At 44.3% G+C, this 18,557-nt stretch overlaps 1 protein-coding gene across 2 annotated transcripts in view; it reads right to left on the reverse strand.

The window, feature by feature from the left end:
* aqr (aquarius intron-binding spliceosomal factor) overlaps positions 1–18,557 on the reverse strand; it is a 58,849-nt gene that overhangs the window by 20,398 nt on the left and 19,894 nt on the right. For both annotated transcript variants that reach the window (XM_039009687.1, XM_039009686.1), the window contains exons 19-30: positions 17,168–17,337; positions 16,515–16,756; positions 16,248–16,394; positions 15,343–15,412; positions 13,779–13,889; positions 12,349–12,458; positions 8,513–8,648; positions 6,868–7,077; positions 4,156–4,293; positions 3,995–4,066; positions 2,578–2,765; positions 1,216–1,387 (exon numbers count right to left, since the gene is read on the reverse strand). In XM_039009687.1, the coding sequence (XP_038865615.1) occupies positions 1,216–1,387; positions 2,578–2,765; positions 3,995–4,066; positions 4,156–4,293; positions 6,868–7,077; positions 8,513–8,648; positions 12,349–12,458; positions 13,779–13,889; positions 15,343–15,412; positions 16,248–16,394; positions 16,515–16,756; positions 17,168–17,337 (1,766 nt within the window). The remainder of the gene's footprint in view (positions 1–1,215; positions 1,388–2,577; positions 2,766–3,994; positions 4,067–4,155; positions 4,294–6,867; positions 7,078–8,512; positions 8,649–12,348; positions 12,459–13,778; positions 13,890–15,342; positions 15,413–16,247; positions 16,395–16,514; positions 16,757–17,167; positions 17,338–18,557) is intronic.

Raw genomic sequence — 18,557 nt, forward strand, 5'->3', positions numbered from 1 at the left:
GCTACCGCCCAACCCTACTTCAAAGTGCGCATCAGAACTCCATAAGGACGACGCACGGCGCTGCATGTTCTGTTCAAATGTATCACCATAATCTAAACCTGATTTGTCATTCTGAGCACTGTGGGTGGAAGCCCTAATCAGATTACGCATCCAATGCATATGGGTCCGGTAAATCAAAATGCTGCCAGTCAAATGTCCGGCGCCACATTTTCCTAACGGAAACCCTGAGACGGAGACACACACACAAACAGAGACACACAAACAGACAGACAGACAGACACACACACACACACACACAGACAGAGACACACAGAAACAGACACAGACAGAGAGCGACACAGACAGAGAGCGACACAGACAGAGAGCGACACAGACAGAGAGCGACACAGACAGAGAGCGACACACACAAACAGAGACACACACAGACAGAGACACACACAGACAGAGACACACACAGACAGAGACACACACAGACAGAGACACACACAGACAGAGACACACACAGACAGACAGACAGAGACACACACAGACAGAGACACAGACAGACAGAGACACAGACAGACAGAGACACACACAGACAGAGACACAGACAGAGACACAGACAGAGAGAGACACACAGAGACAGAGACACACAGAGACAGAGACACACAAACAAAGACAGAGACACACAGACACAGAAACACACAGACATAGAGACAGACACACAGAAAAACAGAGACGCACAGACAGACAGATACACAGACAGAGACAGAGAAACACAGACAGATAGAGACAGAGACACACAGAAACAGAAAGACAGACAGAGACACACAGACAGAGACACAGAGGGACACACAGAGAGAGACAGAGACAGAAACAGAGAGACACAGAGACAGAGACACAGACAGAAACAGAGAGACAGAGACACAGACACACACAGAGACAGAGACACACAGAGACAGAGACACACAGACACCAGCCTAAGCCACTTTCTAAGGAAAGACTAACTGCTAGTCTGGAGGACAGAGTCATTAGCCTGTCCCGAGTGGCTCCAGTGTTAACGGTGAGCTAGCCCGGGTAATGAACATATCATCTGGACTTGTTCTGAATCCATTAAGGTTTAAAATGAATGAATCCTTGAACAATAAACACTACTGTGGTGAGTGTGCGTATATGTGAAGTGTGTGTGTGGGTGTACGCAAAGTGCTTGTTCCTGTATAAATGTGCATTATTAACCTGGTAGAAGTAAGGGTTGGGCTCGGACTCTCCCACTCCGTTGAAGTCCTCCACGTTGACTAGCTGGAAGTCGAAGGTCAGGCCAGGGTTGGGGGCCTGGAACTGGGGCAAGAGCTGTACGTGGGGCAGGTTCCCCAGCTGCTTATAGCGCCAGTTATACAGGTTACACAGACTGGAGGAGAGATGGAGTACCATGTTAACATTCATTCATATGGTTAGAGAATGACACGTTAGTATTGAAAAGCTGCTACACACAGGATTTTGTAGAATGTTTACATTGTAATTTCAGAAAATGGCCAGAATTTATCTGCCACAGATAGTGGAATGATAGTGTTTCACAGTATTACTTACCCGCCAGTGTTGTGACTGGCCGTGATATTGGCCTTTGGATTTCTCCTGCCAGAGCGGAATCTGTTGTCAAACTGGGAAAGCTGTTCTGACTTTGTGGCTGGGTTATCTAGTGGAAACCGCTCAGTCATTTCCTAGCTGCAAAAATGCAATGTTCGCTCCATTTCAGTTTGTGAGAAAACAAGCACGGAATAGTGTACGGAATCACTGTACCATCTAAATCACAAACAAATATATTTTGAACAAAAAAAATATTGTTTTACAGCTTGAAGCAGCTTCAAACAGCTGTAAAAGCTACATTGTTGTTGAAAAAATATTTGTTTGTGATTTAGATGGTACAGTGATTGCGTACACTATTCCGTGCTTGTTTTCTCACATTACCTGAAATTGAGCGACAGTGTAGAATTTTCGCAACCAGGAAATTAGCGATGTCCATTAGATAACCCAGCCACAAATTCAAAACAGCTTTCCCAGCAGAAAGGCGAATATCACAGCCAATCACAATACTGGCAGGTAAGTAATAATGTGAAATACTATCATTTCCCTTTTAGCGCCAGATATATGATCAACATTTTCTGAAATTATAATGCAAAAATGTAAAACAAACCCTGTGTGTAGCACCTATAAAGAGAGATTCACTATTCACCACTCTAGCTTAGCATCCATGTTAGTATACAGTACATACTGAGGGCACTACTACTGATTAGCCAAGCCAATTAGCCAGGGAGCCATTCACGTGTATCAGCGGCTACTTAGAACCTATTGGTTTACGGACATAACCAATTAAACCCTCCTGGCTAACAGACTAGTTATTTTTGTCTCGTCTTACGTTTAAGAGGATTAAGAGATGGCACACACACACACACACTAAACCAAAAATGTTTGATGATGAAAACTTCAAATGACTTTTTGCATGTTCAGACTTGTTTATGTTTGATTAGATTAAAATAATATGTAACGTATTCAGCATTTCTGTTTTAACCATATTCCCTGTCCCCAGTGTGCCTAACCCACCTGGCGCGGGCACGTCCCTGAGCGTCCAGGTCAACGGTGGGCACCCCTAGGCGTACGAAGCGGGTGAACAGGGACTGCTCCATGTTGGAGTACTTCTGGAAGGCCATGTTCTTAATGACGGGGGGCAGCTGGTGGTGGTCTCCTATCATGATCCAACGCTTCAGCCTGCTGTAACCGTCCTCTGGGTTCTGGAGCGGGAGAGGAAAGATACAAGGTCAGTTCTTCTCCACAAAGTGTTCTTAGGGAAAACATTGTGCATTTCAAAAACGCCCATCACCAGCCCTGCACCTCGTCACACATCTGTTCTTCACCTTTCCTTCTCTCCATTCTCCTCTCTCTGCCTGTTAACTGAGTGGTGAACTTTGTACGCCATCTATCTGGCTGGTATATAATACTGGAAATGCAGGAGAGGAGAGGTAGGACAGAGACAGAGCGGAGCCTCACTGATGCGTTTACTATGCTTCTGCTGATTAGGAGGGAGAGTAATGAGGGCTTGACCCCAGACAAACCTGATATTACCAAGGCTCATAAGTCGAGCCTGATTCAATCACCGATAGGGACCCAATGGAAGGAAAATGAAAGGTGGGGGATGTGGATTCTCGTTACCGCCTGCGATGCTACAACAGCCACTCCAGCCACTTTAATAATGGGAATTGATGGAAATGATGTAAAAATGTATCACTAGCCACTTTAAACAATGCCACTTAATATAATGTTTACATACCCTACATTACTCATCTCATATGTATATGTATATACTGTACTCTATATCATCTACTGCATCTTGCCATCTTTATGTAATACATGTATCACTAGCCACTTTAAACTATGCCACTTTATGTTTATATACCCTACATTACTCATCTCATATGTATAGACTGTACTCTATACCATCTACTGCATCTTGCCTATGCCGTTCTGTACCATCACTCATTCATATATCTTTATGTACATATTCTTTATCCCTTTACACTTGTGTGTATAAGGTAGTAGTTGTGGAATTGTTAGGTTAGATTACTTGTTGGTTATTACTGCATTGTCGGAACTAGAAGCACAAGCATTTCGCTACACTCGCATTAACATCTGCTAACCATGTGTATGTGACAAATAAAATTTGATTTGAACAGCAGGCATGATGGGTTTGGATGTTTGCGTTGGTTGGAGCGAGAGACTAAGAGGTCGTTGGCCAGGTTGATGTGGCTTAATGGTCTCCTCTGTAAACAGACCCTAGTGCCATCTGCTACCTGAAGCTACTAGGGCCCGGCATGATGACCCCATTAACAGTGGATGGACCCATTCATCCTGAGTGACAAGGAGTTCTCTTCTCAGGGGAAGTATAGACCTAAAAAAGGGCTTTAGAGCTGAACATTGGGGTTTAGCACCGGTGGGATTTTGGGGTCTGGCTGTAGTAATTTACCTGCAGCAGGAGAGGGATGAAGGTCTCTATCTCCAGGATCTGAGCTGCTTCCTCCATCAGGATGTTGTCATACTGAAAACACAAGAACATTTGTGTAAGTGACAAGTTGCCTCTGACCCGAGTTGTGTGTGTGATCATAGGGTGTGTAGTGTTTGTCTGACCTTGAAGCCCAGCTCTACCAGGTCATGGCGTTTGAGAGCAGCGTGGGTGCAGGTCATAGCGATGATCTTAGCCTCCTTCACCAGCAGGTACTTGGAACGGTCCAGTCCACTCCTCAGCAGCTCAAAGGCCCGGAACTCCTGATGGACACATACATACACACACACTAGTAAGAAGGTGGTTCATAGGGCTGGGGTTAGGGTTAAAGGGTAAATCGTCAGCATTGTCAGTGTTAAGTTCATGTTTTAAGTATCCCTATATTTCTGTTATTACGGGGCTATCACTCAGTCAAGAGTGCGCATGCGCAGGAAGTCTTGTCGTTGTTGGACCTAGCCTGGAGTGTAATGGCTACCTTGTAGTGTGTTCATATAGTAGAGTAAACTTTGTTAAACTGGAACCTTGTCGTTGTGTCATTTCGAGTTAACAGTCAGGTAGTGATGACTGGTTCAAAGGGCTGTACCACAGTGAGCAGATGTTTATCATTAGATGACACAATGGAATACAATTATCCTTGCATGTAAAAAACAAATGAAGGGTAATATAACACTTCGATCACATCCCCGTGGATGGAGGTTTAACTCAATGCTCTCAATAAACACAAAACATCTATGTCAGAAAAAATGCTTTGGTGCCAAAATAGAGGACCATAATCAATTGTGTGTCCAGATATGTGAAATGCTGTCATCTACAACAGGGAGGTCATGCAAGGCCGTACATTTATTTTAAATTATATATTATATAAATTATAAAAAGAAGTCACATTCCATTACCTAAAAATAGGATTCTTAGAGATTCCATTGAAAAAAATACCAAAACAAGGAAAATGTAAGAGTAATTACACGTGACCTTGCTATGCTTTTAGGAAATCTTTGAGATCTCAAAACCGGATATCCTCATTTTCAGCAAACTCCTTGTCAGTCCTTTCTATCCTCAGGAGCAGGCAGGGGGAGCATTTTAAGGATATGGGTTACTGTTCAATAGAAGCTTAGTGAGCAGCCGAGCACTTCAGAACAGATTCCATTACAGGGCTCTTCTGAATGGGAAAAGGAAGATTGGGGGTGTTTTCCTAAAAGAGACCGAAAGGGAGTCGCTTAAATTGAGAGAGACCAGGCAGAGATATCATAGCTCTATACTGCTGAGGATGAGAGTGGGCTAGTAGGCTAGTGTGGTTATTTTGAGACGGCCACATTTGCGGTCAAGGGGCTAGGGGGCTGAGGTGGAGCCTCAGAGGGAACTGGGAGAGATAAATATTTGATAAGTTACTATTTTTACAATAATATTAAATGCGACCAAAACATGTAATATTAATGAGGGCTATTTTTAACCCCCCCGTGGTTCCTCAGCGGTTGAAGGGTGAAATGAAGCCGTCTTTCTTCCTCCCTCCCTGGGAGGATTCGCGGAATGAAAGGAGAGAGGAAGAAAGAGGATAAACAGCATGAGGTTGGATGTAGAGAAACCCAAGCGGTAGACGGCTGTACACTGTGTTCCGGTTGTGTGTGTGTGTTGGCATCGTCTGCTGGGATGGCACCTCATAATACACAAACATCGTTAAAACACTCCTGGTAGGCAGCCAGGCAACAGAGCACTTTCATTCTCCTGTGATTCTAGAGGGAGATTCTAACGTCTGAGTAGGGAGACAGACCGATATCTCTGCAGCAGCAGCATCATGCGTGAGGCTGAGTGAACATAGTGAGGTTCTCCCATCTGATGTGATGGGGCCAGTGATACGAGGGAAGCCATATAAAAATCAAGGCACACATACATGTTAGGATATTACCTCCAGTGAATAACTTCTTTATTGCTTCTGCGAGGCCTTCGCGTTTCTCCCATAAATCTCTAATGTTATTGTTATCTCTATATAAAGTCTGGGCGCAACCAGGAGGGGCTGTATCTGAGCTGAGGTGCATGGCAAAGCGGTGTGCATGTTTGTATGTGTACACAGAAGTCCGATTTCAGTGTGTGTGTGTGTGTGTGTGTGTGTGTAGGGAATGCAGAGTGAATGCAGGGGCCTGTAATCTTCCAGTGGCATCTAGGGAGACATGCAGTGGGTCCTGTGTCACTGCCAACGGGGGAGGAGGAGTAGCAGGGTGACATGTCATCATGTAATGCCAACACATGTCTCACAGAACACACTCAAACAGAGAGAGTGAGGAGAGGGAGAAAAAGGGAGGCCGAGAGAGAGATACGTGGAGATAAAGATGGTGGTGAATATGGAAAAGAAAAGAATTGCAGCATCTATCCAACCGCATCATATTACAAACTCCTAATATCACAACAGAAACAGCTGTTGAAATCTGATTCAATGTGATGTAACTGTGCCTGCAATGCTACTTCCTTAAAGAGTAGGATGTCCATAGAGAGAGAGGATCAGAATCGGACCAATCACCAGTGAGCCCAGGCAGACCTGTTATGGAGCCAGTGGGGTAAACACAATCATGTGTTCAGTGAATGTGTTCCAGCTCCCACCTGCCCACACACACAGCTGGCTAATGACCCATGAGGAACAGCCAATCTGCTGACATGGTGTGTGTGTTACACACCTACCACTGACTGGGGTGAAGATGTGTGTGTTCAAGAGCTTGTGTGTGTGACATGTTGACCTGTGACAGAGTGAGGAGCTTCTTGGCGTGTTGAGCATGTGCCTTCATCTAGATAAACATGTGACGTGGGTGTGTGCGCCTCTACGTGATGCGTGTGTGTGTGGCCTGCCCTACCTCCAGCTGGGTAAAGATCTTCTTGATGTGTCGGTAGCAGCCCTCTGCAATGTCCATGTCTTCTTCGTAGGAGCGACCGTAGAACACAGGCTGGGGGGCGTTGGAGAAGTACTTATGGAAGGGGAAGTGTGCTGCCACGGCCTCGGCCTCCACCGGACAGCCCTGCTTAGACCGGACCTTGCTCATGTACTCTTCCCAGCGAGACATCACCTACAGCGGGGAGAGGGAGGACACCAGACAGACCCCTCCTGGATGTTACAGGTCTTGCTCTTTTTGGTATGCCGCACACATGCATACAGATACAAACAGTTGAGTCCCATTCACAGAGAACGCATGCTTCTTCATTCAAACACACTCGTTGCATCACATACAAAAAGGCACGCACAGTCAGACATGGACGCAAACACAGTCATCACACATTTTAGTGAGAATATAATGGGAAAAGAACAGAACAGAATAAAATATAAATTATATTTTTCCCTTGAGTGTCACAGGAGCGTGTGGAACCGTGATATATAGTGATACTTTGAAACAAAGGAACACAAACAACACAGCCTTAGGGAACTGTGGGACAACTTGCAATTTAATCAGTATTACAAATGGGGCTATAGCTTGGCCATCTGCTTTAATAGACCATAACGATTAACAGAGACCATTAGCCACCCCTGATATTCTCCATCAGGAACATCTCCTCATGCTCATTACTTCCTGATGTCCAATCCCTTACAGGGTCTCTGAGTGGTAAGGTGACAGGGCAGATGAGGAGGAACAGAGAACACTCTTCATCTGACAGGAGTGCCCTGGCCTATACACAGAGACGTGTAACCATTTAGAAACCTTTATGACAATGTTATGGGAGATATTTTTGATGAGTTGTCCATGAAGTCGTGTAGATAGCTGGTGTCTGTTCTGCTTGCGTCTGTCCAAAGACAATAAAAAGCTTGATGACAATAGGAATCAGAGAAGAGCCCCCTGACTGGCATGGAGGATTTCAATGTGATGAGTGAGGGGTCTGGCATACACCATAGGTTCCATAAACCCCACTACAATACTGAGTCTGACACAATGACTGTGGTATCTGCTATTAAACCACCGTCTCCCTCACCAGCCTCCCGTCCTCCCAGTTCCATCTTACTGACAGCATGCCTCCCCAGTGAGAACTCTTCTTGATTTAGGCTATTCTATGAGCTATCTCAGGTTTTCTTAAGTTGACAGTTGCCTTGGGTAGTCATCTCTGTTTAAAAAGGCTCTGTTGTCTATTCTGGGCTGTTCTGATGCATCCTGGAGCCAGTATGCAGTATTTAGGTGACAGAAATAAACTGAGGATTGACTATAATAACTGAGGGGTTGGTATAATATTTTGGTATTCGCTGTCGAAGGCAGATATGAAGTGAAAGGAAAATAGATACGGACACTTATTGAACTGGGATGTTCAAGCGCAACATGGATAAGCAGACTTTATCCCCTTGAATTTTGATTTTAAAGATGCATTTTATTCTTCATTTTTGCAGGTGGGGATATCAGGAATTATTGATTCATCTGGAAATGCATATGTCCTCCCTGTACTGGAAAGTTGCATACACACACACACGTTCACATCCATATACGCACGCACCCAGAACCCACACATCCCTCCTGTACTGACCTGGTAGAGGTAGAAGTGTCCGGCGGTCTCACAGGTGTAAGACACGTCTCCAGGGACATCCAGACTCTCCTGCAGACGACCCACCTCTCTGAGCAGCTCCAGCCTCCTGGCCAGCACGTAGTTCACACGCCCATACCTGAACAACATTCCACATTACATCAGTCTTTTCATTCTATCAAAACCTCAACCCTGTTACGTTATTGGGACTTACTAGTGTCTTTTTTTAAATGTATTAAAAAAAAAAAAAAATTAAACCTTGAGATGGAAAATTATGTTGTTTGTGACGTTGATTACACCTAGTAACATGAACAACCCTATACAATCAGAACACCCTATTCTCATAGTGCTGATAACAGTCCCAACCTCACCTACACATTGCCTGCCCTTTCAGAGCCGAGGATCATATCACGCCATTCTGAGGGGAAATGTTCATGTTGAGATCTGAAGCCTAAACCTTTGACACCACAGTCTAGGGATAGCGTTTTAAACCGCTAAAATGTTCATCCTACACGTGAGAATCAGCTGCAAGCAACAAGGCAGCAGGCTTCAAGTGGATAATCAAAAGTATATGAAAACTAACTCAATGGCAGTGGTGGAAAAAGTACCCAATTGTCATACTTCAGTAAAAGTATAGATACCTTAATAGAAAATTACTCAAGTAAAAGTGAAATTCAACCAGTAAAATACTTAAGTATATTTAAAACCAAATACTTTTACTGAAGTATCAAAACGAAATGTAATTGCTCAAATATACTTATGTCTCAAAAGTAAAAGTATAAATGCTTTAAAAATCCTTATATAAATGTAATCAAATCAAAATGTATTTGTGACATGCACCGACTAAAACAGGTGCAGACCTTACCGTGAACTGCTTACTTTCAAACCCTTAACCAACGTGTTTAAGAAAAATAGAGGTAAGAAAATATTTACTAAATAAACTAAAGTACCACAATAAAATAACGAGGCTACAGTATATACAGATACCGAGTCAATGTGCTGGGGAACAGGTTAGTCTAGGTCATTGAGGTAATATGTACATGTAGCTAGGGGTAAAGGGGCAAAGCAGACGGCAGCATTTTCTTGTTTTTAAAATGTATGGATAGCCAGGGGCATATTCCAACACTTAGACATTATTTACAAAAGATGAATGTGTTTAGTGAGTCCGCCAGAGGCAGTAGAGACGACCACGTGTTCTCTTGACAAGTGTATGAATTTAACAAATGTTCCTGTTCTGCTAAGCATTCAAATGTAACGAGTGCATTTTGATTGTCAGGGAAAATGGAGTAAAAAGTACATGATTTCTTTAGGAATGTAGTGAAGTAAAAATTGTCAAAAATATAAATAGTAAAGTACAGGTACCAAAAATACTTAAGTACTTCACACCCCTACTCAACGCTGGGTATTAAGTGTTGGTTGCTGAGGCGATGGGAAATAATTGCACAAAACTAATAGCTAGATGGACCAAATTTCCTTTGTCACTAATGTGTACCACTGATCAAATATATTATTTTCCACAATTGACTACTACTGAATAAAAGAAAAAAAGTTATTTTGATCATACGGAAAAGATTAAATCACAGTAAAAACTTGTCATCTTGTCTAGTCAGGTGTCCCGCCACAACAAACCAGAAAGCCAATTAGTATTAGTACGTGGCACTGGGACATGCCATGTCAGAGGTCACCCAGACACAGTGCTGTGTGTGAGATAGTTGAGGTAGGGACCTATAAATAGATATCCCACTAAGCTTCACAGCAGAGGATTCAAACAGAATTACACCGGCTGACGATAAAATAAAAGTGGCGACCTTGTTTCCCTCCTCACAAAAGCAGCCTTCTGCGCTACCATCCCAGGAGAGACCGAGAAAGCGAGAAAACGCAAACTGACCCATTTAGTCATGAAGAGCTTTCAACTTACACCCGTGTTCTCTGACCAACCAGTATTTCAATATCTTATTAAAACTTAACTGAGAGAAGGGAAACTGTGTATTTATAGCATTTGACATGTTTGATTAAAGGCAAAGTATTGTATATTAATGTCACTGTAAACTACCATTGGTTGAGCAGTGATAACAGAGAAGGCCTCTATGCCTGTTCATTGTTTATCCCATACAGTAGTGTTAATTAGTTTCCCCAGCTTACTCCTTCCTCGTCATTGGACCGGAAGGATGGAAGGAGTGAATGTGGAGTCAGTGTGCATGTTCTTAGCAGCAGCTTAATCTGCCTCTCGTCCTGGTGCTGTAGCTAGCTTTAGCTGATCTGCATAATGCAATGGTCTCTCCAGAGAGAGAGCTGTCACATCCACTCCTCATCTCTGCTTTATGCAACAAGGAGCTGTGTTCAGTTGGCAGGAAACAGGAGAAAACCATTCAGTTTTAAAACAGAAGAGGACCGTACATGAACTCCTAATACTAAGGTCGCAATTCAATACGATCTCGGGTTATAGGCATTGCGGCTTTTCCGATTGAGCCGACATACGCAGCGTTTACTGTAAATGGGATCTTTGCGAATGCGGAATCATTGCCTTTAAAAGCCGCAATGCCTTTGACCCGCGATCGGATTGAATCCCGGACTAAGACTTTAGTGAGCCAAGGCTAGGTAAGGCCAGAATCTCTAGGTTTAGAGCAATGTCTGCCAATTTAATCAACACAGCTGACCCTATCCATGTATATTTCGTATCACTAGACCTATTTGTTGTGGTATCCACTGACATTCTTTGAGCACACATCGTTTCCATTGGCTAAAGATGTAGTAGCCTAACCGGCAGAATCCATAAGGCTCCTGCTCTGATACAAGGCCTGAGGCTATTCATCCTCATGGAGGTTTATACTTGGTCTCAATGAACTAGTTAGTCCGTCTGACAGCAAGATCAAAGCTTGTCAAAATGGTCGCCGCACAAGCACTGAATATTAAAATTAGGTTGGAACTACTTTAGACCAACATTTCTATTTTGGTCTTTAAAGCAGACTGACAATAATAAACAATACTTTTTAGGTGGTTCATATGAAGGTTTTGGGTCTCTCCCTTCCGCTCTTCCTCCCTCCCCCACTCAGTCTCAGGTATGTTGTAAATGGTTTCAGTTTGCTGGCTTCCCCATCTCCCTCCCGCTAGTCAATGTCTGTGTGGTTAGGTCTCTGAGTCACAGTACCTCAAGGCATTGAATGAGACACATAGCCACACAAAGAATTCCCCCATTTGCGTGGGTGGGTGAACTACTGCGGCTGCCCTGAGAATTCTAGCGTGTTTCCTACCGGTGAGACAATCTGCTCCCGGCATCTGTGTGCATGCACCAGGGGTCTGCGTCAATGAGGGACCACCGAGGCCTCAAATACACAGCCTAGCAAGGTCTTGAAGACCCAACCAGTTTTGGTAGCCAATCGGTCCTCCAAATAAAACTCTAAAAACACCACTTTTCATGCCAAATGAGTCCCAAATGGGCCAGTGAGGCCCAAAAGGCCCAAATGTTGAGAGCACTCATCAGGATGGAATGGTTGGTGGAAACAGGGGAGACAGCGAGCAAGTGTGAGCGCAGTAAGCCCTAATTAAGATAAAGCCATGACCAGGCTGGAGTGTATTGGGGGGGTATCGAGTGGCTCTGTCTGACTTGGACTAATTATGAGTGTGAGTATATGGGGTATACTTGTCACTGTATGTATGTGTACTGCATGTGTGTAGCTGGTTGTGTGCTCAGATAGATGTATGCATGTGTAGATTTGTGTATGTGTAGATTTGTGTGTGAGGTCAGCTAGGAATGTGTGTGTAGTTGGGCGTGTGTGAGAGGGGGAGGGAGAGACGTGTGTGTGTGTGTGTGTGTGTAGCACCACGTGGCATTCTTTCACCTGCTGAAGTCCTTCTCGGTTTCCAGTGCCTCCTCTCCGTGGCCCATACGCAGGAGGTGACGCTCGTCTATGTCCAGAGCCATGATCTTCTCAAACAGCTGGTTCAGAGCCTGGAACACACACAGAACAGAGGTGAATGCCTGCGCGCGCACACACACACACCTCTTACAGTGTTGCAGGGTGAACAGAAAGGGGACAGGGCTTTTTGATTAAATACTGAGGCGAGGAGACTGGGGCACAGGGGAGCCTTTTAATTTTTCCTCCGTGACTTTAGGTTGGGATTTCTCAGTGATTAATGGCACCATTTTGGGGAGGATTGGTGAATTCCTCCTGCAGCAACTTTGCTTCCTAAAATATGATCAGTCAAGATGTGAAGATCCTTTTCATAAAAAGCTTCCAACATGCAATACTTGTGACTATAAGGGCCATATCTATGAATATAGGGGCCTGTGTGTTATCCATAAGTTGCTTTGGATAAAAGCTTCTGCTACATGCAGCAGTGCATTGGGAAAGTATTCAGTCCCCTTCACTTTTCCAAATTTGTTACGTTACAGCCTTATTCCAAAATGTATTTAGTTGTCCCCCCCATCAATCTACACACAAAACCCAATAATGACTAAGCAAAAACAGGTTATGAATCGGAGCACATTTATAAAAAACAGAAATAATCACATTTACGTAAGTATTCAGACCCTTTACTCAGTACTTTGTTGAAGCACCTTTGGCAGCGATTAAAAGCCTTGAGTCTTCTTGGGTATGACGCTACAAGCTTGGCTGACCTGTATTTGGGGAGTTTCTCCCATTCTTCTTTGCAGATCCTCTCAAGCTCTGTCAGGTTGGACGGGGAGTGTCACTGCACAGCTATTTTCAGGTCTCTCCAGAGATGTTTGATTGGGTTCAAGTCCGGGCTGTGGCTGGGTCACTCAAGGACATTGAGACTTGTCCCAAAACCACTCCTGTGTTGTCTTGGCTGTGTGCTTAGAGTCATTGTCCTGCTGGAAGGTGAACCTTCGCCCCGGTCTCAGGTCCTGAGCGCTCCGGAGCAGTTCATCAAGGATCTCTCTGTACTTTGCCCCGTTCATCTTTCTCTCGATCCTAACTAGTCTCCCAGTCCCTGCCGCTGAAAAACATCCTCACAGCATGATGCTACCACCACCATGCTTCACCGTAGGGATGGTGCTAGGTTTCCTCCAGACGTGACGCTTGGCATTCAGACCAAAGAATTCAATCTTGGTTTCATCAGACCAGAGAAACCTGTTTTCGCTTTGTCATTATGGGGTAGTGTGTAGATTGATAACTTTTTTATTTAATACATTTTTGAATAAGGCTGTAACGTAACAAAATGTGGGAAAAAAAGAGGCCTGAATACTTTCCGAATGCACTGTATATACAGTATATGTGAATTGAGTCATTTTGGAGGCGTTTCCTACCTGGTTGGAGTGTGTGACTATGAGGGTTCTCTGCTCAGGGAAGTTGTGGTAGAGGTTGGAGATGATCTGGACGGCCACATCCGTCTTTCCTGTACCTGGAGGACCCACCACCTAAAAGAGAGAGGGAGGAGGGATAGAGAGAGAACACGAGGCAGTGAGAGAAAGTGCATGGAGTAGAAAAAGGAGAAGGTTGGTTAGCTAACAGAAAATGCCTCTGCCATCGGAGAGCACAGTGGTTCTGACAAGGCGGCCCTTTGCCTGTCAGAACACACACACAGTTTCCCCCTCAGTGGATCAGACAGGACCGGTGTGTGTGAGTAGGGCTAAGGTGAGAAGTGCTTGGCATGCAAGGTCATCCTCCCTGCACTCACAGGCAAGGACACAGAAACACAGAGAACACATAAAACTAGAGCACATGAAGCTCTTTCCATCAGCTCCTTGACCTTCTTTGTATTTAGTTAAGGCTTTAGAGATCATTGAGTCTAGTCTAGAACTATCACCGTCCTCAAACATATAAACACCACGACACCAGTTGGAAAGGATCATAAACAAACTCCTCCATTTTGATCAGGGCTTTCCCAGGACGAAAGGTGCTCACAGACTAGCCGAGGCTACAACTGGGAATGGAGTTTACTTGACGGTATATTCATAAAAACATTTAGCCACCGTCTTACCTCAGGTAAGTCCTTTTAAAGGCACTCACATAAAAGCCAGTCCACTTTACAGACTGGACACCCCAAAACAAAGTCAAAACTTTAACCCAGGGTTAAAAATGGCTCCTACACTGATCCAACAGATGATTGGAGAAGCATAGGACTGGGAGGCTGTCTTGGCTGCTAACGATGGTCGCGACATGCCAGTGAGAGGTGTGTGTGTCTGTGCCGACTTGTTTTACGACTGCCATATTTACGCAACAGACCGACCCCTCAGCCAGCTACCAATCACCAGGCCAGGAATGAGCTTCATCAAAGCAAGGCGGTAGTGTGTGTGTGTGTGTGTCGTTACCAGAAACACCAGAGAGGGTAGTAGAGTGTGTATGTGCATTTCTGAGAGGCTGTGTGTGTGTGTTCTTCATCGGCACCATTTAAGATAATTTAGCGGATGGGCTTTCAGGGAAGTATTTCACTGGCAAGGTCTGACTGATCTGCACCTTATTTACTAGTGGCTGGGGAGTCCCCTGCGTCAGGAAGAGAGGTCACAAATCCTCAGCTCTTCAAGCAGACAGGGCCAATATTACACCTGTCATATCACAGCTCACTGGTATGGCCGGACTGCCTAAGTAGCCAACATCACACCCTGGGCTATGAGTGATTGAAAGGCAGTTTAACTCACAAGCCAATGGACGGGAGACTTTAATTGTTTCTCAAACTTTTAATGCCATCTGTCCATTGCCTTGGTTTATTCAAGTGGCCAGATAGGAGTAGTCAATTCCTACAAGATGTTTAATCTTGAAAATATATTAAAGTATGAAAAGCAATGATTCCTATGAACAGTATAAGGTCAGTTTATTCGTGTAAAAATGTAGCAGAGAAGAGGTATACTTAAGTCCGTAAAATGTTCTTACCATGGTCAGTCCAGGCTGCATCCCAGCGCGGATGGCCTCAATCTGAGTTGGTGTAAACTGGATGGTATTTCTGTTCAAACACAAAGTTATAACTCATGGTTAAGAAGGTTTTAAGGAAAATGTTCAGAGAAGCTAAACGAAAGCTGTTTTCAACTAGCTCTGTGATGAAGTGTTTGAAACCCTCATGAAAGACGTTTCAGTCAAGGGACCCAGAGGAGCTTCTGTGACTAAGAGGATTTGAATATCAAAGTGCAACTGAAGAAGCAAAGTTACCATCAGATCAGATGAATGATAATTTCATTAACTAAAAAGCCAATTAATTTCTGCTCAGTTATGATTAAGATTGATATAATTAAGACATCAACAACCGAATTTGACAGTTTGTTTTGATCTAGTTCGCTACAGGGCTAAAATGTCAGGAAATTACCTCACCAAACAGAACCACCAAAACACTACACAGCCAACAGCGCAAATCCCCAGAACTCACGCTAACATAGCAAATCAAAACACACCAACCCGAATAAATAGGAATCAGTATAAAACGTCCCTGACAGAATTGTAAACATTTTAGAGCGTTGCATTTTACAGAGCAGGGGTTGTTTTTGCTCTAGGGAGAAATGTTTGCTCAGTAAGCGCCCTCAAGCATAAACTAGTCAGGCCTTTGGGGGAAGCTAAATTTGGAGCAGGCAGGCACATTAGGGGTGGAAACACACAGGCCCTGAGCATAGGCTAAACAAAAAGGTGGGTGCTTTATCTAGGAGCCCTGTGGACATAGTGGAGCAAGATGAGACTTGACTGGCTAGAGAGAGGACAAGGACTTGACCTCTGTGCGGTGCCAACCCTGCAGGGACTCCTGAACTCTTTTGGTTGACCTGGGAACATGAACTTTAACCTTCGACCCTCACCGTTTGGGCTGGTTGTAGGGGTAGGGTCCCCGGTTGGGCGTGACGTGAGGCTCCACTATAAGCGTTTTTTCTTCCTCCTTTTTCTCCTCAGAGTCTGCCTTCCTCTTCTTGCCTTTGTCTACCTTGTTCTGCACAGGGAACTTGATTCTAGGGTGGGGAAAGAGCAGAAGGTTCAAAAGATATGTTGAGGTTGGACCACATCAAAAAGACAACACCCCAGGAAGACAATGACCCCAACCCTACTCCATCTGACCCTTGACCTCTGACCTGAAAGGGGGTATCTGCAGCTCAGGGTTGTCCTCGGCGACCTTGACAGTGTAACCAGGGAAACAGGACCTCAGGTGGTCGATCGACAGGAAGGTGTCATTGAAGTCCAAGGAGGAGATCTGATTGGGCATCTTGGAGTAGTGGGCAGAGCCCGGGTCACCGTAGCCCAGGATGATGTCATGGAGCCATTCTGGGACCACACACTCAGTGTTCATCAGGTTCCTGATTGTCTCCAGGACAGCCTGGGGGAGAAAACAACACACCAAGATGAGGGGGAGGGGGGCGTGCAGTGTAAGGTCACACACCCTTGAGGGCCTCTGTCTGGGGTCATTGGGGGGAATCAGAGGCCTTGAGCTGGAGGTAATCCTGGATCACTCTCAGGCTTCCAGCTCCAAGACCCAGCCGCACCAGTCTCAGTGATTGATCACCCAGGGGTAGGGTGGAGAAGAAGAGATCAAGGCCTGGCGGCGATGCTCAAATAAAAAGAGGGATGATGGGCAGGGAAAGAGGGAGGAAGCAATAAATGGATGGAAGGTGAGAGGTAGTATGAAAAAAGGAAAGAAGGGATGGAGGGATATTGAGAGAGGGAGTTTAAATAACAAAGGTGGTCTGGGTCATGTGTAATGAGCAGTAATACAGCCCCCCCTACTCACCTTGAAGTTGTTCTCTTTGGGCTTGCGTCTCATGATGATGTTGAAGGACTCGTAGGGGTCCTCAGTGGCGTTCTGAATACTGCTGGTCATATCCTGCTGGTACTGGTTAGGGTCCAGCCACACTCTGAACGTCCTGGTGTCTCCTCTCAGTTTGGGCTTGGGGTCAGGGCCTGGGGAATAGAATAGGGACAACACATTGTAGTACATTATGGTCAAGATTGAATTAATACGTATTTGCACAAAGGTAAAACGTTTACCTGTGCATTTCCAGCAGGAATAGGATAGTAGAAAGAACATATTTAAATAAAATATATAATAGGATTGTAAACAGTTTAATATTTAAAGTTAATGTTTATAGTATTAATTCACTTTAGAAAAAAAAAAAAAAAAAAACAGGCATGCAAGGCAGAAACTGGTATGTGATCTTGTGACATGCAACCTTCCCCACCGTTGTAATTTTTTTGGGGGGAAGCTATAGAAATGCATTTATTAATGTTTACATTCATTTTTACCACGTTTATTCTATTACAGACACCTAATGCATACTTTCAATATACAGTTGTAGTCGGAAGTTTACATACACCTTACCCAAATACATTTAAACTCAGTTTTTCACAATTCCTGACATTTAATCCTGACATTTAAGAATTCCCTGTCTTAGGTCAGTTAGGATCACCACTTTATTTTATGAATGTGAAATGTCAGAATAATAGGAGAGAATGATTTATTTCAGCTTTTATTTCTTTTATCACATTCCCGGTGGAACAGAGGTTTACATACACTCAATTACTATTTGGTATCATTGCCTTTAAATTGTTTAACTTGGGTCAAACGTTTTGGGTAGCCTTCCACAAGCTTCCCACAATAAGATGGGTGAATTTTGGCCCATTCCTCCTGACAGAGCTGGTGTAACTGAGTCAGGTTTGTAGGCATCCTTGCTCGCACGCACTTTTTCAGTTCTGCCCACAAATTTTCTATGAGATTGAGGTCAGGGCTTTGTGATGGCCACTCCAATACCTTGACTTTGTTGTCCTTAAGCCATTTTGCCACAACTTTGGAAGTATGCTTGGGGTCATTGTCCATTTGGAAGACCCATTTGCGACCAAGCTTTAACTTCCTGACTGATGTTTTGAGATGTTGCTTCAATATATCCACATAATTTTCCTACCTCATGATGCCATCTATTTTCTGAAGTGCACCAGTTCCTCCTGCAGCAAAGCACCCCCACAACATGATGCTGCCACCCCCGTGCTTCACAGTTGGGATGGTGTTCTTTGGCTTGCAAGCCTCCCCCTTCTTCCTCCAAACATAACGACGGTCATTATGGACAAACAGTTCTGTTTTTGTTTCATCAGACCAGAGGACATTTCTCCAAAAAGTACGATCTTTG

The sequence above is a fragment of the Salvelinus namaycush genome, chromosome 15, assembly GCF_016432855.1.
Source record: "Salvelinus namaycush isolate Seneca chromosome 15, SaNama_1.0, whole genome shotgun sequence".
Classification (NCBI taxonomy): domain Eukaryota; kingdom Metazoa; phylum Chordata; class Actinopteri; order Salmoniformes; family Salmonidae; genus Salvelinus; species Salvelinus namaycush.